Here is a 21,000-nt window from a genome sequence, read left to right on the forward strand (position 1 = left end):
GGAGTTTCGCTCTTGTTACCCAGGCTGGAGTGCAATGGCGCGATCTCGGCTCACCGCAACCTCCGCCTCCTGGGTTCAGGCAATTCTCCTGCCTCAGCCCCCTGAGTAGCTGGGATTACAGGCACGTGCCACCATGCCCAGCTAATTTTTTGTATTTTTAGTAGAGACAGAGTTTCACCAAGTTGAACAGGATGGTCTCGATCTCTTGACCTCATGATCCACCCACCTCAGCCTCCCAAAGTGCTGGGATTACAGGCTTGAGCCACCGCGCCCGGCCTTTGCACCCATTTTTTTGAAGACACAAAGGTGTTCTGAACTTAGGTAAAAAGAATCAACCAATTTAGCTGTGTGCTTGCACTGAGCCCAAGAACCAGTGGCATTGGTTTCCGATGCCAGCTTCTGGCACCACCGACGCAGCACCCCTGTCCTATAGTACTGTTGGGACGCAGATACACAGCTGGGTCCCATGCCACTGGAGTTGTGCCCTGATTATACCCCAAGACCCAAGGAAGAGAAGGCACAGAATCAGTAGAGGCCAGTGTGCTGCACAGGGAGGTGTTGCTGCCGGACTCCGGGACTGCCAGGGGTCAGGCGAGACCAGCGCATTTGGCACTAACTCAGCACGTGAAGTTCCCTGAGACAGTTCAATAATGGGGTTGCTTTCTTGGTTCTTTATAGACCTCTCCAGGTTCAGGGACGTGGATATATCAAGGCAGGGATGAGCAGGGGGAGCTAGTAAAAGCCACAAATGCTTAATGGACTCTTGCGTTCAAGCAGCCAGTTAGAAAGCATGGCTTACCTGTTTGGAAGTTCCTTTGTGTACAGTTCATGAATGCGCATGAAGGTGATGAGGAAGCTGTGACTCCAAACAAACAAATAAAACTCTAACCTGGGAAAATGTGCTGATTTCATGTATTTTTAAGCCAAATGTCTGCATGCCATCAAGACATTCAGGTGGAAAGCTCAGAACCTCTGTTTGCCTTGAGAGGGGCTGCTTCTGTCAGACTCCTTACAATTTGGTATGAAACTTCCCCTTCGTGACCAAGCTACCCACCTTTGTAATTTCATTGCCCAAACGTTACCTCTTAATTTGCTTCTGTACCATGAAGCAAAATAGATGGTTTCTTCCCGAGTATAGAGATTATGAATGAGTCTCTACTTTTGAAAAGAGGCATCTTGAGATTTTTGCTTTCACATGTTGTCCCACAGGTGGCACACTGCAAGTATAAGTTAAATGCATTGTCATATATGTAGTTAAAGCATGTAAAATTCCATCTCTTTGCCAGAATAATATGGACAATTATGCAAACAATTCAAGCCAAACAAAGAAAGGAGAGGGAAGGAGAGATATACTTTTACCTGCATTAACCAGACCATCCAATCACGATGAGTGACAGTTCTTTGTTGCTTTGATTCCAGTGACACTGTACTCATGGTTTAATGAGATGACCTCATATGGAAGAGAAAATCATAAGTATCAGATGTTAAGGCAGTGTCAGAGATATGTTGAGGTTTTTCCAAATTTTCATCCAACTCTCAAAGGGGGCTTTGTTTTGTGATTGTTGATGGGACTATTTCCAAATATTTGCCAATGAAAAACCAAAGATCCATTCAGTGTCCCAATATCTCAGATGCACAACTAACCATCCTCCACACAGAAGATTGGCTAGAATTCGAGTCCCAGTCTCTTCAACGTTTCTATTCTCTAGAGGAGTGAGAATAACACTGAACATTATTTGCATAGCTTTTCTGTACCAGCCTCCAAATAACCACATTCTGCATGGGAGTTTTGGAAGGTACCGGTGGTTGCAGCATCATCTGTATAATAAAGGATCATGAACCTCACTCAGTAGTACACGTTAAGTAGGACAGCCATTTCTGCTTCATTCATTCAGATGTGGAAATGAGTGAGGCATATAGCTTTTGCTATAAATAGTCATATATGGAAATATATACCTATATAGAAACACAAATACAGATGTGTAACATGAAAGCCAATGTCTATTTTCTCCTTCACTGGTTCGCCTTACACTGAGGTCCAAATTCCCTTTCCTCCTGTACCTCTGGTCCTATGGAGACAGCTGGTCCTGCTGAACTGGGTATTTGTTTTCAGACAAGATTTGAGGCTTGTGCAGCTGTTCCTGGCCCAGACCTTACCTGAGCTGCAGGGTTTGGCAGGCGCACTGCTTCAGGGTTTGATGTTAGAGAGAGCCCTGCTCCTCACAGGAGCCCTGGCCACCTGTTCATGCACGGTGTTGTTCGTCCCACTTTAACTCGCTTCAGCTCCCCATACTGACACCCTAGAGTTGTCGCTTCCATTTTTTTCATTCAGTATCTGTGTGCCTCAATGATCTTTTTTTCCCACCTTCATTTTTCTTTCTTCAGCGGCATCTGCTAGCTCGTCTACCCCTGTTCCACTGTCTCCACCAGATAGTGAGTATCATTTTCTTCATCCGTCTCTCCGCAGGTTGCTTTCCACCAGCCACAGTTTGTTCTGCCTAAGGTTATCTCCTTCACCAGGTGACAATTCAACTCAGTTGGCAGAAAGCAGCATCAGGTTGTAGAGAAGCAATTAGAAGAGAAATAGGCATAGGGCCTCTAAGATCCATGAGGGGCAGCCTTCCCTGGAGGAGGGGCGAGGGAAAAGCATTGCTCTGGATAGAAAACCCTGCAGGCAAGATCCCCGAAGTGGCCACTGCCAGCCCTGTCCTCAGGATTCTGAGTGGGCTGGATCAAAGCTCGTATTTGGAGAAGCCAAAGAAATTAACCAAGAAAAATGTCTGCTCTGCAGGGTCATAGAAAATGTGTTGGAATGTTTTGTTTTTACCTTCATTTTAATTGGCACAGTTGGATTTAGACATTGAAATTAGATAGGGAGGCCTGTAGCTTTCACTTTATCCATAAGTGCATACTTTTCTTATAAATATTTGTGGTAAAATAAACAGTGTCTGCTTGCAGGTGTGCCTGGCAGTAGGCGCTTAGGCAAATCATTTAACCCTTCACAAGTGAGCCTTGTTTATCTCCTCTGTGAAATAGGATGAGTAGTCACCCACCACCCTAAAGAAAATCGCAAACATTTTAATGTTTATCAAGCTCTGCTTTGCCAAGCCGGGATCGTTACCACGGAGCCAGCAGTCAGGTCAACTGGTCACTCTCAGGTTTCGTCATCCTGGCTAAGCCTTGCTCATTTCCGATCTCATTAATGTTGCTATCCTGTCCTTTTGTTCTCCTGAATGCACAGGAGTAGAAGGGGCTTCAGACCTGCCACCATTTGGAGTTTTGAACCTAGGTTTCCGGAGGGGAATAGCAAAGTAAGACCGCAGCTGAGTAAGACGAGGATGCAATGCCAGCATCTGTCCAGAGTGGCAGACAACGGCAAAGGGGCAGGCAGGGTGGTGCCGCCTGGCAGGCTTTATTCATCTTCATATATCAGAAGCCCCTGTAGTTCAGGCTCAGACTCAGGAGGTAACTCAAGCCTCAAGCTCAGAAGCCCTCTGTCACCATCGGTTGACTCAGAAGCATGCTCACCGCCCCATGCAGTGCCTTTCCACGCACTATCCTATAGCAGATAGAGTTCAGGCTTTGGAAGTAGACAAACCTGGGTTCAAATCACAGCTCCACTACTTCCAGCTGAAGCTCCATGATCTAGGCTAAGTTGCTGAGCTTCCCCAAGTCTCAGATTTCTTATCTCAAAGGTGAAGGCTGGATTCCAGCTTTGGGGAATCTAGCAAGCTTCCACTGGGTTCCACTGAGCTAGCTCGGTGACCTTTTAAGTGTTTGTGAAAAATTAAAGATTAAATGTGAAAAACACAAAACATACTGCCCAGAATATAACAGCTGGAATTAATCACAAGAATAAATGAGAGTTATGTTATCTCTTGCTGCATGAGAGTCATTTGTCAGCAGACTCTCTGATCACCTCTTTTAAATGTGTATATTAAGGTCTTTTAAATATGTATCTTAAAGCCAGGCGCTAATCTTAGCACTTTGGGAGGCTGAGGAAGGTGGATTGCTTGAGGCCAGAAGTTCAAAACCAGGCTAGGTGACGTGGTGAAACCTTGTCTCTATTATAAAATACAAAAATTAGCCAGGCATGGTGGCTATAATCTCAGCTACTCAGGAGGCTGAGGCAGTAGAATTGCTTGAACCCAGGAGGTGGAGGTTGCAGTGAGCTGAGATTGCACCACTGCGCTCCAGCCTGGAGGACAGAGCACGACTCCATCTCAAAATAATAAATAAATAAATATGTATATTAATATTGATAAATCAGAGAGTGAGAGAATACCTCCTTCACCATCTCTGTCTTTTCTTTATAATGATGGCTACATATATATAATATATACACACCCATGTATATATACATACATAGTTATGAGTTTAATTTATCTCCATTCTCTCCTTCACCTTTCTGTGCCCTTTCTGTCTGTCATGTTTCCATAGCAACCTGGCCTCTTCCTGCCCTCGCAACCACAGAACCAGCTAGTGAGTACAGGGCTGAGCTGCTCTCAGCCAGGTCTCTGATCGCTTGTTGTAGGGCCGACTTCTAGGTTTCAGCGCTGCCTGTTGTTTTCCCTTTTATTAAAAGCAACAGTTGTTGAATGCATGAAGGCTCCTAGCCTGGTGTGGTTTCCTAAGCATGCCTTCTGCTTGGCCAAGAGAGCAAACCAAGCATCAGCAAAAGAACGGGGGTGATTATTGGAAGAATACTCCGTGCATGAGGAGGCCTTTCCAAATCGACTCTCGAGTTAAAAATAGACCAGGATTAGGGAAACACTGAGGACACAAAGGAACAGCATCTCCTTCCTGGCTTTTGCTTTGCTGTCCCTCCTTCTGAAATACACACGCACATGCGCGTGTTAATGTAGCAGCAGCGAAAAGACCGAGAGGGAGGGAAGGAATAGGCGAAAATGGCTGCTTGGGGAAAGGGAGAGGGTGATGCCTAGAAGGAGGCAGCCACTGCTTCCTGAGAGCGTACCCCGCTTTGTCTCTCCATTGTCTCCCCATGTGTAGAGCACAGGGGAAGGAGAGAGCTCCTTCCTGCTGTCTCCTTTCAGGCTCCCGCCTCAGTGCTTGAAAAATGATGGGCAGAAGAAGCCTAATCCAGGCTCCCCTGGGTTGAGAGTCCACGTGAAAGGGCTGGAATTTATCTCTTGACAATGGAGTCAAGAGCCATACTGCATCCTCTTTTCCATCGTAGAAAACGTGCACGGAATCACCACTGTAACATGTTCTAAGCTGGTCTTTATAACGATCTAATGAAGTAAGATGTGTGTGGAGGACTTGAATCCCCTGAGAATCCATGAGTATGTGTGCATGTTTACAGTGTTGAAGCATCAGAGCTGTGTGGGAGTTTTAGATTTTATAATATTTCTGGTTGCACAGAGAAAATGACATACATCTCATCAAGCAGAACGAGAAGGCAGAAAGCAGGTATGCAAAGTATAGCTCCAGCTCCCAGGGCCAAGTCTTCTGATACATAATTGAACAGAGAAGAAAAGAGTTTCCTGGTTCTGTGTGTTGCATGAAATGGTTCTTTTTTTCTACTGCAGAACACAGCTAAGGGTCTGCTTTCTTGGTGTTCCCTCCGTGTGTGTGCTATGATGAATTTTAATTCCTGATGCTTTTGAGGTTTCATTTTGTCAGCAGAGCAGAGCCAGTGACAATAGGCTGTGCTCGCATGGGTTTAATTCAGATGATGAGGTTTTTTTTTTGTTTGTTTGTTTTGTTTTTTTTGTTTTTGCATTTGGAAAGGAATGCAGCTAACAGCCCCTCTTCAGCTTCTGCAGTGTTACTCCTGTCCTTTTTCAGCCTGGTGCAATGTGTGTCCAGGCACAGTAGGAGAAAGCTACATAATGTATTTGTACAACTGTGTCACATTTAAAGTGGCTGGTTGGTCACGTAGGTTGGTCTTCTCTGTTAGTGAAATACAATCTTGGCTCCAGATTTTGCCTGAAGAAAGAATTAGGTGTCTCTCCCCTGACATGTCTTTAATTTTTAAACATCAGGTATTTCTGCCCACAGATAAAATGCTTAGTTGTGACATCCAAAGGGAAGAAAGTTTGAGTCATTTTATTTTGAGCCACTTGACTACTGACCCAAATTGTAGGTCCCAGTGGATACTGAGATAGAGGCAAAACTGTCACAACTGGGCAGCAGTCTGTGTTTAACATGAACATGTTCCTCACCAGTAAGATGAAATGTAGCACATGTGAATTGCAGTGGAAATAATAGCAGAGTTGCTATCAGCATGTGAAAATCCATCAATGATCATCGATGGGGTTGAAAATAAATCTCTCCCAGGTTTGCACGTCTCTGTGTGTGTGTGTGTGTGTGTGTGTGTGTGTGTGTGCCCATTTATAATTATGAGTGAATAAATGTATTCTAAATAAAACCAAAGGAGAAATTGCTTAGTTGTATATAATCCCTGCCAGCCCCTTTGGTAGGAATCTGCCCAAATCTGTGTAATGTCAGACAGTAAGAAAGAAGCATACATTCTGTCAGCTCACAGTGACAAGGGAAGATGTAGCCTGGTTAAAGCATTTCTCTCAGGTTATTTTTAATCAGCAGTGTTCTCTGCTCAGAAATTTGTCTTCATCTTCCTTCTTTGCCCTTCTCCCTTAGCCTCAATTGGCAATGGCCAAAACGTTCCCTGGTCTCTGAAATTTAAGGTGGGAAGCTCAGGATGCCTTTTTAACAAGTCAGGATCACTCAGTCACAACATAGGACCAAAAGGAATGCCTTTAAATGCATACAAGAAAAGGTTGTGGGTTTTTTTTTTTTTTTTCATTGTAAATCTCAAATTTATGTCTTATCAGTGCAATCACAAGTCTAAAGATATAACTTTAACCACAACAGGTTGGGTGCCGTGGCTTACACCTATAATCCCAGCACTTTGGGAGGCTGAGGTGGATCGCTTGAGCTCAGCCTGGCCAACATGGCAAAACCCCATCTCTGCGAAAAGTAGAAAAATTAGCTTGGCATAGTGACACATGCTTGTAGTCCCAGCTATTCAGGAGGCTGAGGCAGAAAGATTGCTTGAGCTTGAGAGGTCAAGGCTGGAGTGAACTGTCTTCATGCCACTGCACTGCAGCCTGGGTAACAAAACGAGACCCTGTTTCAAACAAACACAAAACTTTAACCACAAATGGCCAAACATTTGCTTAATGTCAAACTCTCAGCACACTGCGCCAGAGGTACAGATTTTGCTGTTTAGTGTTGACACAGCCATTGTCTCAACCATCAGAAGGAAACCTATTCCCTAGTCTGGACTGGCCTCTTCTTTTATATGGGTCTTGACTTTAGGGAGCCTCACTGAGGTCTCAGGAATAATATGGCTTTGTGGACAGAGAAGTGAGATAAGATCCTCAAAGCCACCGTCTCTGACATACAGACACCCAACCTCATTCAGCCCATGCTCCCCTCCTCCTCATGCCATAGGAAACATGAAATGACTCTTCTTAATTTAATACAACATTTTGTTCTTCTAGGGCACACAGTCTTCACCTTAAGAATCTCAGGACTTTTCTTTGATGACCCATATTCTACTTCATTACCCTTGTTTCCCAAGGATGCTGAGACATTTCTGGAATCTGTGGATAATAACTTGCTTTTTTCTTTTCCTTTAACAGTCTCCTGGATTGACTTTGACAGCTGGGTCCTGACAGCAACACCTCCCCATTTCAAAACAAGTTTACATGCTCCTGATGTGGTATTAATATGTAGTGTTGCAGCCGTAGCTAATGCTTTTCGGTGTTGTTAACCAAATGCTCTTTATGATTTGTTATTCTTCTATTTCTGGGCAGTTTGGCTGCCCTCCCAATGTTTCCTATATATGCTGCTAATTTAATTTGGTTTCTCCTTTTATTTAGTCTGTAATTTTGTTGTTGATTTTTCTCCCTGCCCATTGTTTACATCAGTTTTTAATTTTTTTGTATTTTCCATGTGACCTCCTCCACTTTCCTTTCAACCAATCATGTGCGTGCGTATCATGTGACTTTGTCATGTGGCTTGCATGGTGCTGATGATGTCGTCCACGCTGGTGAACAGAAGGTAAAACTCTTTGTTCTGATTAGTGAAATAAATCTGGGACCACAACCTGGCACGTAGGGCACACTCATTTCTTCCTGTCTCAGATTTCCTAAGCAAAGCCATTTGAGAGATTTCCTCTTGTTCTGAATTCACATTCAGAATTCATCATTCCTTGCAAACTTGACATGACAATTCGATATCATGACAACCTTTGGTTTGGTATTTTGCTTCAAGAAATTTGGTCACACAAACTGTTCTCTATAGTCAACCCACATTAGCCACAGCACAGTTTGCAAAGTTGAATTTTTACCAGATGGTTCATAAAAAATATTTCCCCAAAAGGTGTTTGGCAAATTAGCTTTATAGCATTGTTATTTAACTGTATCTGGTAGTTCTAAAAACCATGGTGGTTCTAAAACAAGTCACATTCCTGTGAGAATGTTTACAACCTTGAAATGCTACAGAGTGAAATATATCCATTGCAAAGGTTGTATTTGTTCAAGACCCAATGAGAGTGCTTCATAAAATTCATGCACATTGAGGACTTTCTGAAATAAGAGACTTAAGAATTTGGATTAGAGCAGTTTGGCTGTGATTACGGAGGTGTCACTTTTTAAGAGTGGCCCTCCCCCAGGGAGGGACAGGAAATCAAAGCAAAAGTCATTTGGCAATTACCATGACTGGAGATCTCCGTGTAATCAAGAAACACATGATTGACCCTTGCAGCAAAGGAAATAAAATTATAGCCTAATTAAGCGCATAGTGGTGACAAAATAATTAGTTAATATTCTGACTGTCACAACCTTGTTAAAATGTTTCTCGCTCACCAGAAAGAGGGAAGGAAGCCTCTGCTCACAGCTTCCCTCACTAAAATCAAACACCTATTCAGAACCTGCCCTTTGAGTCATTTGCGTTCAGTTTTCTCCTAACTGAAATGTTTTCCTTCAGATCACACCGAGACACGGGCTACATTGATCACGAAAGCAAAACTAACACCAGTAACTCCCCATGTGCCTGTGCATGCAAGGGGTCCCTGTTTGACCTCACTTCTCTGAAAACTGATTGGGCGACATCCACACAGACAAAACTGTCAACAGCTGGTCTCGCATGTCCTTTGTTCCTGGTCCGTTCTTGTGTTTCGTTCTCCTCCTGTGTGTTAGCCCTGTGTACCTTCCCTCTTGTTCACCCTCCACATTTCCCATCTCTGAGCACCTCAGCTTTACAGGGATGGCAGCTTGGCCCCCATGTAGTCCCATTTACAGCCAGACTCCTGGACATGCCTATGAGCCATCCTCATTTCCAGAAAGAAGATGTTGGGTATTTACATTGGATGAAATAAGGTGAGAATGTCCCAGAAGCAGAAGAACATCTGATGCTGTCCATGCCAGTAAATTGGGCTTACCTTCAAAAATCATCTGAATTTGCAAGTCTTAGGGCAGAGAATATAGAGAGCCTCAGATCTTCTAAACTACGAATCCCATCCAAAATATTGTATTTTCATGATTTCCCTGGGGTTGACCATCAGCAAGACCAGATGTTTTTCAGACTTGTGATGACTATTCAGTAACTGATGTTCTGGAAAAAAGATCTAGGCCTTCCCCATGAAATCTTAAATGTGAGCAGTTTCTGGATGTTGAATTTGAAACCTATTCATTTCTTTTTTTTAAAACACGTTTGGTCATTTCTATGCAATGATATAATCAGAACAAAACAAACCACAATGTTAATAAGGTAGACACTAATTCATTCCTCTAAAGAAAGATCTCTTGCAGACATTTTAAGCAAGGGCAAGAAATGTTTAAAGATGTGTTCTGCAGTTGCCGTAGAAACACTCCTTAGCCATTGTCTTGGCAGTTGGTAAAAAATGTGGCCAGTACTTAAAAAAAAAAAAAAAAAAAAAATCACTGAGAGCCTTAAAGAATTCCAAAGCTATGATTACCCTTTTGGAATCATGTCCTCATTTATGAGGGACCTTCTCCTGCTATCTGCAAGGGGGCACGCTGAGAACTTACTCAGGTGAGCCCCTCAAGCAGCAGCAACTGGACTTTAGCAATAAAATTTAAGGGGATGCAGAGGTCAGGACCATAAAATTCATGGAGGAGAGCAATAGAGCCTAGTTAAGAACAGTTATCACCTCCTCTCCCTGGGCATTAACAAAGATTTAAGCTGAATTGGTCCTAAATGAGAAAAGTGAAAATAAGTGGGGGCGGGGAGGTGAGAGGAGGACTTTCTGCTGTCAGTGGGTCATACACCCAACAGTTGGTGACATCTGATGTTCCCTGTCTTTTTGACACCCTCAAAAAAAGAAAACAAAACTGCCTGGGATATGCTTACCATATGCTGGATGCTCCATCTACCTTGAGTTCAGTGGGGCAGTGTTTATAGAGTCCAGCAGCACATCATGAAATATGGCAACTCCGAAGGAGAAGGGAGATTATAGCAGTCATCGAGCCCCCACCCTTTATGGTTACTTGGCATCTGAGCCTACAGGGCTTGGCCTATAGAGGACTGTGACAGATACACTTAGACACCTGTCCCAGGAAAGGAGAAGTGAGGAGGTGAACTTTGTCATGGCATCACGTCAGTGCAGGGCTTCCTCCAGTGACTCCACGGAGCCATGGCTTTGTCCACCAACTACTGAGGACTCTGTGTAAATGGGACTCCCCACCAGCAGCATGTGTGAGATGAGAAGCCCCCCTGCCCCTCTCTGTCAGTGTACTGCATGTCTGAGCATGTCTCCCTCCCCAGCCATTCATAATGATATTTTTTTTCTTTAGCTACTGACACTGACTCGTACTAGGAAATGCTGATTCTGATGAGCTAAGCTCTTTAACACCCACTCTTCCTTCTTAGATTGAAATCATCACTAACCACCCCTTCCACTCCCTCCTTTATTTTTTTACAGCTGTGTGTCTGGATTGCCACGATCTCTGTCAGGTCGACACAGACTTTTCACCAGGGTTTCTGCTCTAATTGCCTTTATTTCTAAGGATTCCCTGCACCGGAGGTTCCCAGGTAGAGAGTCAGTGGGAAGGGGCTGAAGACAAAGGCAGTGAGGTGTGTCAGCCCAAATCCTGTGGTCAGGGACTGGGGGCTACTGCTGGCCTTGGGAACTGCCAGTTCCCTTAGGGTCACCAGTGTAAGGGATGAAACGCCCCAGGAGCCACATTCTTCTTCATAACTAATCTAATGTCCATGAAATAGATTTGAAGACGTCATGAGCCCCCCTTGTGGCCTTGGAGGCAGGAGCCAAGTTAACTGTTGATGATAGCAGTTATTTCTGTCATAACTTCCTCAGCCTGGATCAGCCTCATAACCACAAGCCATACCTTCCTGGTCATATTTTCTTTTTAGGATGATGAAACAAGGATAATTGATCAATTAATCTGTTAGTGTTTTCATGACACCCGCCAGAAGGGAACTGGTATTTTTGTGGTTCGGTCTGTCAGAGCTCATTGGTTGCTGTTTAATTTGAACTTCGTGCTGCCATTTGCCGCCCCACCCCAACACACACTCTCACATTCGTAATTCCTCAGGAACCTGGTGCTGGAAAAGATTTACAGACCAGATGCCCTAGTGAGTGTGGCTGCGGGGAGCTTAGCATCCTTGCTCTGCAAGCTGGGAACTGGCCTTGTCTGCACTGACTCATTGTATATCCCGAGGTTCGCTGGAGCCAGGCTCTAGGGTGGCAAAGATTCTGGTCACTCAGGCACAAGCAAAGCCTTAATGCTGAAGAGAGAAGAATCTGGGGGGGAAACATCCAACACTTTACTCCAAAAGCTTGATCTAGCAGGAAAAATGCCTGAGAGAAATTAATACCCATCCTTACACTGTCAGGCTGTTCTTCAGGGCTGTCAGAAAGCCACTTGGCATCCCTAGAATAGCCAGGTAGGCTACCCAAAGAGGTGCCAGGGAGAGTCGTGGGATCCAAGAATGTATCCAAGAATTTATTCAACATAGATCACATCCGATTCTTTTGTTTGGCATCCAAGGCTAAAAGCTTTGTTTCAGGAAAGAGAATTAGTGGCCTAATGACACTAAATCCTGATTCCCTGAGATAATTTGCTGATCCCCTAAGGACTAGCCACATTTCTAACTTCTGGATGTAATTGTAATGTTTCTGACTTGGAGAAAGTAAATAGGCTTCATATTTGAAAAACTAAGTCATACATTTTGGACTTTTCAAAAACTAATAGTAAAAGGCATATATAACACAAGTTTCAAATTGCTTGTAAGAAATAATCAGCTAAAAAAGACAGGAGTTAAGATAAACAAAACGAACAGTATTTTGAAAACTAGAAAGTCTTATTTGATAGGAAAAGTAAAAAGATTATAATACAAGCCCCACATTTATCACTGGTTTATGATCAGACACCTGAAACTTTGTGCAGATCTCGATGAGAGAGAAAACAAAGTAGATGAACAGAGAACAGAGATGGAGGGTTGTTTTGTTTGTTTTCTTCTTTTGAGACTGAGTCTCACTGTCTTCCAGGCTGGAGCGCAGTGGTGCAATCTGCTCACTGCAACCTCTGCCTCCCAGGTTCAAGCAATTCTCATGCCTCAGCCTCTCAAGTAGCTGGGATTACAAGCACACATCACCACGCCCAGCTAATTTTTATATTTTTTTTTAGTAGAGACAGGGTTTCACCATGTTGGTCAGGCTGGTCTCGAACTCCTGACTTCAGGTGATCTGCCTGCCTCAGCCTCCCAAAGTGCTGGGATTAAAGCGTGAGCTACTGCGCCCAGCCCCAGATAGAGGCTTTCTTGAGGATGCCTGTTTGGCACCCCAGCCTTTCATTCAGAAGACACAGCTAACTCTTTGTGCTTGGGCTCCTTTGAGTGAGAAGTAGGATATATTTTTTCTGCTAAAATTCACAAATGCTATCAAAGTGCCCTGGACTTGCTATAATTTTTGTTGTTTTATATGTGAATTCATATATCCAGCAGGAGTTTTCTAACTCCTGGGGCTTCTGCTGATGAGAGGAAGGGCATGAAGCCGATTCAGATTTAAGGGTACAGTATCATAGTAATTACAAAGAGAGAAGCTGCAATTGGCATGGCCAGAAATCTACTTTTCAATTATGGTTTCTAAGGGAGACTTTCACAGGACCTGCCTATGATATATCTGACTATATGTGGCCTCCATGGCACGTTCTTTCTTTCATGATTCACATCCTCCTAGAAAATACCAGAACTGCCCAATACTTTATATTTGTTATTGGCAAAGTTTATTCTTAATATTCCGCTGGTTTAGTCTTTACCTAATACATTTTGGGGGGAAAATTTGACTCATGGCTGAAGCTAAACTCCAAGGGTATAATTAACCCCTGGGGTCTTCTGGGAGCAACCTGCTGATTGCTGCTGAATCGCAAACCAACCTTTACAAATAATTACAATATTGGTTTTACTAAAATTACCCATAATGGTTTCAACCAGAACAGCCATCTCAGAACACAGTGCACATCAGGACCCTCTGCGGCATTTCTTCTGCTAATGTGTTCAATAAAGCAGTCAGCCTCCTAAATGGCAAGATCCCTTTTCTCCCGCCACAGCCCCTTCCTTGTCAGGCATGGCTTTGTGCAGAAAGCCTAAGAAAGTTTCTCTAACCCCATTTCTAATCTTTAAGAGAAATAGCTGACAATGAACACTGGAAAATAAGACACTTTATTAAACAATTATTCTTTCCATATCTTCATGTACTCACAGCAAGTTACAGAACCACTAAGTTGGTCAAAATCTTTGTGATATTAGTTGAATATGATCTTCCTGTAGAAATACTGTCATAGGCTGGGTGCAGAGGCTCATACTTGTAATCCCAGTACTTTGGGAGGCCAAGGTAGGAGGATTGCTTGAGCCTGGGAGTTTGAGACCAGCCTCAGAAACATAGTGAGACTCCATCTCTACAAAAAAATTCAAAAATTAGCCAAGTGCGGTGGCATGTGCTTGTGGTCCTAGCTGCTCCAGAGGCTATATGGTGGGTGAGTTACTTGAGCCAAGAAAATCAAAACTACAGTGAGCTATGATTGTGCCACTGCACTCCAGCTTGGGTGACAGAGCAAAACTCTGTCTCAAAAAATATATAAATACTGTCATAGGAAGCATTATATATCTGTCCAAGGGCTCCATCATTTTTTAAAAAGAATTCATTATAACTAAGTTTTTTTCATTCAGCAAACAAAACTGTGTCTTACTTACCTTTAAGACTTTAATGCCTAATAGACTACCTGGGACCTAGTAGATACTCAGTACACATCTGTTGAATAAATCATAAGTAAAGCACTCTAAATAATAAACCTAAATTTTATTTTATTTTATTTTATTTTATTTTATTTTATTTTATTTTATTTTTGAGACAAGGTCTTACTCTGTCACACAGGCCAGAATGCAATGGTGTGATCTCGGCTCACTGCAACCTCTGCCTCCTGGGTTCAAGTGATTTTCGAGACTCCGGCTCCCAAGTAGCTGGGATTACAAGCACTTGCCACCATGCCCAGCTAATTTTTTTTTTTTTTTTTTTTTTTTTTAGAGAGACAGAGTTTCACCATGTTGACCGGGCTGGTCATGAACTCCTGACCTCCAGTGATCCACCCATCTCAGCCTCCCAAAATGCTAGGATTATAGCCATGAGCCACCACACCCAGCCAATATTATTATATAATATAAAATGCTCTAAATTTTATGAGAAAAGCAATACACACATATGAGAGTACTATGATAGTCATTCAGATAAAATGATAGCTAATTATAATGTTCTAACTATGTCAAATGTAGGAACTGTTCTAACTATGGTATAGATTTTGATGGTTTTTCTCTGATTCAAATTACATTTTTTCTGAAACAACTCTGAAGATGAGAGAGTACTTTCATCAGGGATGTTGGTTTCTTCAGAATTCCTTAGAGGGATTTTTATTCTTAGGTATTTGAAGAGACTTGGGGGTCTCTTTTCAAAAATAAACCTTTTGAGATAACTTTTTCAACATTTTAAAGCAAAAAGTTGACAACTGTCTGCCTTATAAATGTAGAATTGTTGACCTTGGAGTGCATCTCCCTAAAATTGGCTGAAAGGCGTATGTGCTGTGTTCTACCTCCCACAGTGTCATGAGAAACAGCCCAGGTGTAGTTGGTAGCCACTGTCTGACATGATGGCAGAGCTGGAAGGAGCCCTAAAGGGCATCCAATTCAGGGCCCGTTTTGTGAGAATATGGAAAGAAAGTTGATGGAGGCAGCAGACCCCCATGAGGCAGAGTTCAGAGACAGCGTTTTGCAGGATTGGGTCAGCCTTGAAAACTCACACTGTTCAATTTCAAGAGGAACTAATTAGGAACATGCAGCCAGAGAAGTCCCAATGGACTGATCCCTAAAAGGAGGCCATGGGAGAAGGACACAGTCCTTGTGTAGTGGGCGTGTTGGAAGGGCCGCTGATGCTGCCCTTAAAAATCCCCTGCAAGCTAGGGCAGAAAGATCATTCAGCACAGTCAGTGTATTCTGAGTGGACAAAGTTAGAATCATTACTGTTCATTTGCGGTAGGTTGAGGGTCATCAGCCATTCCTGTTTGCCTGGCACTGAAGGGTTTCCCAGGGTGTTGAACTTGCCGTGCTAAAACCTGGAATGTTCCAGGCTAATGAGGATGAGTTAGTCACCCTGATTTAATCGGACAATAAAATTTGTAAAGTTCTCCTGTGTCTCCTGTTTATTCAGCATTTCTGAATCTACACAGAGCTCCTGCCTTGATCTAAAATACATGCCACTTTGAGTCACTTTTTAGCGCTAGGGATCGATAATGGTGTAGACATAACTGATGTATTGTCCAGGACTTGGGACAGTCCAAAGGAATTTGGAAAGCCTACATACCTTGACATGTCTAAACCAAATTTCTACGTATTTTCCACAGAATAGTTATGGCCCAGGGCTAGATAGTGGCTTTAAAACAGGACAGGTCTTTGCCTGAAGTCCATTTATCTTTTCCTTCCTGTTTTCATTTAATTATTCATTAATTATTGATGGAAGAAAACAAATTTTTCATTTCTTTAATTATTGATGGAAGAAAACAAATAATAAGCACAACTTTTCCTAAATATCGTCCAGACATTATGCAGCCTCCCTGTTGTAGCTTTTAATATATCCCCGTTACCTGCTCTTTCTCAAACCTAAATGTACACACAGATCACTGGAGGGATCTTGTTACATTCATAACAAGCGTCCAGGTGACTGATCAGCATGCTGCTGGCCCTATGATGATAAGTAGTGGGCTCTTCCTTAGCCTTCTCTCTGGTTCCTCCTCGTATCAAAGGAAGGTGGTTCCCAGAGTAACTGAATGAGAAGCGAGCCGTGACACTAGCTATACCTGTAGCCATCTCATAAATGGCCAGTAATGCAGTGTTAGGTGCTTAGGTCCAAGTGCTATTGACAAGCCGTTTTGTGGCTCTTCTGTCACATATCTGTGATTCTGTTTTCCAGAGAGCAAGCCAGAGTGACCCATCCCAAAGGTAACAGTTTTGTAGCCTCTCCAAGAGTTCTCTCTGGTTATGAAATAGATGCAGAGACAGCTCCTCACAGAAGTGCATGGTTCCCCAGTGTGTTCAGTCTTCATTTTAACTTTGTATATGAGATGTCCTCTCACCTTATTGCTTTCACCATATATCAATGAAATTGTTTCTTTTAAAGCAAATTAGTGCCTTACTCACTGGAGAAGCAGCCTAGCCCTAGCGGTTTGTCACATGCAAGTTCGTCTTCCTTCTCAACTTTGGATTGGCAGTGCTACGAGCTGAGTGTATGCTGCAAATCAAGAAACAACTTATTTTCTGTTGAGAAATGCTAAAGATGTTTTTCTCTCTCACACAAAGAAAAAGACTGCACTGACTGTTACTTTAACACTTTAAAGTGTTGAGGATTAATACTCACTCAGTTGAGCCGTAAGTGGATACTTATAGGAAACTTGCATCAGAACCATAAGGATACTTACAAAAAAACTTGCCTGTGGCAAGTTGCGCTTTATTTAATCACAACCGGAAACTTCTTATTTTTTTGATGAATCTATGTAATAAAATGTACATGAAAAGCCAGTCCCAAGAATGCAGTATTATTTACTCTCACTAGAGAACAGGCCTCCTAGCCCCAGGGCTGAGTGATGTGTCCCAGGAAGAAACTGGGCTGTTTTGCAAAATAATTTTATGGATTGGAGTTTCCTACTCAAACACTTACACTTTCTCCTATTTCAGGCTGTTCCTCAAGATGTGTCAGGTCTATAAAAATTAGATCTTCAGTTGTAAGAGCGGCTAGAAGGAAACATACGTACCAGTGAAAGAGACAGAAAAAAGCATATTCCTAAAATGGTGGAAGGACCCTGCTCACAGGAAGATTATTTACCAGAACGTTCCCAAGAGACACTCTCAGTCTGGGCTCAGTCTGAGTTGTCTACCTGAAATTCAGTTTTATATTTATTGCTTTTTAACCATTTGAATTTCTGAGAAAGCAAGAAAAGTGTCCAGCCCCTCCCTGTCATTCCATCCCATTCTGATGGGTTGGATTTTCATTCTGTGGATGAGAATTTCATGTGAATTAACTGGCTGTTTCAGGAGAACCCAGTGCACCTAAGCTTGAAGGGCAGATGGGAGAGGATGGAAACTCTATTAAGGTGAACCTGATCAAGCAGGATGACGGCGGCTCCCCCATCAGACATTATCTGGTCAAGTACCGAGCGGTGAGTGGCCTCCTTCTCAGATTTCACCTGAACCCTGCGACCCTGACACCCAGCTTGCAAGGGAAACAACAGAGACAGCACAGGTGGGGCAGGGGTGGGATGGGGCCTTACTCTGTGTCTTGCAGGTGGCCCGTGGGCCCTGGCCATGGCTTAAAATCCCAAGATGGCCCCACAGCTGTTAGGCCATCTTCACACTGGGTCCATCTGAAAACCTCCTAGATGCCTGTGGTGGTAACAAACTCATACCATGGTTGATTTTTCTGTCTTCAACTTTCCAACCATATTATTTTGCTATTATCTAGTACTTCCTGTAAATGCCATACTAATATATAAAAATCACTACCTGGGGGAAAATGTGTATTGTAGGCCAGGCATCTGCACTGTCACTGTGATCACATGCATTTTCTCTGCACCAGAACCCTGTACAATAAATATTACCATTATCCCCTCGTTACAGATGTAGTAAGTGGGTGGACAGCGGTCAATAACTGCGGGCTCTCACAGCTGGGTGAGCCAGAGTTTGAATCCAAGTCTAACTGAGAGACTGGGCTCTCCCTACTGCCTGAGGCTGCCTAAAAGTCCTCAAACAATTCCAGTTCCCTCACCAGCCCTTCCCCTGGCCACCTGAGCTGTCCTAATCCTGCTAACAGCAAGTTGGCTCTAAGCCATTTTCTCCTGGTTTGCTCACCACCCACTCAAGATTCCCCTTATTCCACCTTTTATCCCAACCCTCACACTGAAAATCACCCTTTCCTTTTTTGGTTTTAGAACTGAGAGACTTAGAGACCACATCTGAGCACTGAGAATAACCTCTTGCTACAGTTTCATAGTAGTAGAAAATAATGAACCAGAGAGCAGTCTCCTTTCTTCAAATAGCCCCAGAGAAGACTTTTTCCAGGAAGCTGAGTTACTCCCTCTCTGCCTTGTGATCAGCCCCTGTGGAAGTGATAGGTCTTTAACTGGCCAGCCCTCTGGAGAGTCGGTTCAGCACAGAGCCCTGCAGGCACGCTTCTCAGCTGGGCAGCCCTTGTTCCCATGTAGTTTGTAAGCAGGTGTGAGCTAAAATAGTAGAAAAGGCCCATCACTACCCTAAGGCCCAGTCCAGAGATCCCAGTGAATGAGAGGTCCCCATGGCTTCCTCACTGCCAAGCAGGGTGCAAGGATTGGGTAGGTGGCCCCGAATATCCCCCTGGAAGTAGAGGCGTGGTAGGCTGGGATGCCTTTCCGGTGGTTATCCTCATGTGGTCCAGTGGTCAGAACATGGGTTTTAGAGCCAGACAGACAACCATGTCTGGCTTTACCAATTCTAGCTTTACCACTTATTCTGGAAGAATAGGCCACTTAATCTTTCAGAACTTCAATTTGTCCATCTGTAAAATAGGGATAAAATAGCTTATCAGGTTGTTGTAAAGATGCGTTATAATATATGCAAAGAATCTGAAATGTGTCTGACGCTTGGAAACCTTTACAAATGCTCACTATGGTTACTGCTAAGAGGCAGGCGCAGGCCGGACCCATCTCCCATAGGAAGCCACGTCAGATGTCAGTTCATCTGAGGAGCCACTGTGCCTGTGGCAGTCAGCTCTGCATTAGAAAGACACAACTGGACACAACACTGAAATGTGTTAGACTTCAACAACCTTAACCACCCTCTCTGACTTCAAAACCTCATTCATGTTTGCTAAATATTATAATTTTATATTATGGATAAGTATAACAAAACATCTTTTCTATACTCTGATTGTCTTGTATAATGATGTTTGCCAAGGAAGACAGATAAATGAAGAGAAAGGAAACCTGAATTGCTTTGTTTTAAATGAAAATGGGGCCATATAGTGATATATACACACCCTAGCTTACAGCATAGCCAGACTTTCTAATTGGACTCTAAAGAAACTAGAATTCCCCTTCCAGCACCACTAGCATTTACCCATAATAGTGCCAGGCCATGACATGAGCACTGGCACATTCCTAAAAGTATCTCTTAGGCTGGTGCAAACCCTTTTGCCTGGGAGGACTGCTTTGCTGTAAGGTAAGTCCTCATCCAGCCTTAGCCATGGGCCTACAACAGCCAATAGACCACTGTCCAGGTGACACAGGTGACAGTGCTATTGTGTTCTGCCCTTCTAAGGGGCAGCCTGTCATGCAATAAACATCTATCAAGCCTTCTTGTGTGCTCAGCAGATACCTCAGGGCATCTGCCTTGTGAAAAGGCCAAAGATTGCAAAGAGGTGGGCTGTGCAATTGTGAAACCATCTGAAGACTTCTCAGGCCTTCCACGTCCTCTTCAACAACTGTTTGGTGAGGGAGGTGGTCACCTGATTATCATTCTTTGTGGGCCCTTTGAGCAGCCCACTGTTGGACTGGACAGCAGAACTTAGACCCGAGGTACCTCCATCTATTTGCTGCAGTTGTAGAGACCAGACCACACTGCATGGAATAGAAAAACCTTATTCAGTTCAACAGTTGTTTGCAGAGCTCCCTACTACAGAAAGGAATGATCAGGAGAAGAGGAGGGGATAAGGAGAGATTGATTAATGGGAACAGTTTGATAGAAGAAATAAAACCATGTGTTTGATAGATCCATAGGGTGACTGTAGTTTACAATTACCTATTGTATATTTTAAACTAGCTAGAAGAAAATAATTCAAATGTTTCTAGCCTAAAGAAAGACAAATATTTAAGGTGATGGATATCTCAATTATACTGACTTGATCTTTACAAATTAAGTAAATATATTAAATTATCACATGTACCTTGAAAAAAAATATATAGTATCAGTTAAAACTGTTATTTTCAAGAACACAATTAAGAAAAAAAAATGGAACGATTGCAGTTTGGATCTCAAACGGACTTAGCTCCAACCTTGACTACAGGCGTGATTTTACATTAGACCCTTATTTCTCTCTCACTTCTTCATCATCGGGTTTAGTAAGTGTCTGACAAAACCCCACAGACATATTGTAGGGCTACAACAAGAAAATGTGTGCAAAGCTTCTTGTAGTGCCTAGCACTTAGTAAGGGCTCAACAATAATAATTTTTATTTTTAATGAAATTGGAGTCTACACAGTATTCGCATGTTAGGAAGGTGAGTCACACACACACCTTAACTTAAGCAGCATCCTGAAATATGACAAGAAACATACTTGGTTTATTACTCTTCTAGGACATTTTCATGCATATGTCCCCAGCACCAGAGTGTAGCCTGGAGACAGGGGTGCTGCTTGAGTCTCTGCATGCCCTGAAGGTGATGGGACCTTGACGGGATTG

General features: G+C 43.1%; 1 protein-coding gene across 19 annotated transcripts in view; it reads left to right on the top strand.

Annotated features, from left to right (window-relative positions):
• Window positions 1-21,000, top strand: part of NCAM1 (neural cell adhesion molecule 1) — a 341,199-nt gene that overhangs the window by 301,379 nt on the left and 18,820 nt on the right. For 18 of the 19 annotated variants that reach the window (XM_074400586.1, XM_010334549.3, XM_074400587.1 and 15 more), the window contains one exon: window positions 17,605-17,729. In XM_074400586.1, coding sequence (XP_074256687.1) covers window positions 17,605-17,729 — 125 coding nt within the window. Of the gene's footprint in view, window positions 1-2,385; window positions 2,434-17,604; window positions 17,730-21,000 lie in introns of all 19 variants that reach the window. The other variant, XM_074400585.1, reaches the window with a different exon arrangement.

The sequence above is a fragment of the Saimiri boliviensis genome, chromosome 6 (genome assembly GCF_048565385.1).
Source record: "Saimiri boliviensis isolate mSaiBol1 chromosome 6, mSaiBol1.pri, whole genome shotgun sequence".
Taxonomy (NCBI): Eukaryota; Metazoa; Chordata; class Mammalia; order Primates; family Cebidae; genus Saimiri; species Saimiri boliviensis.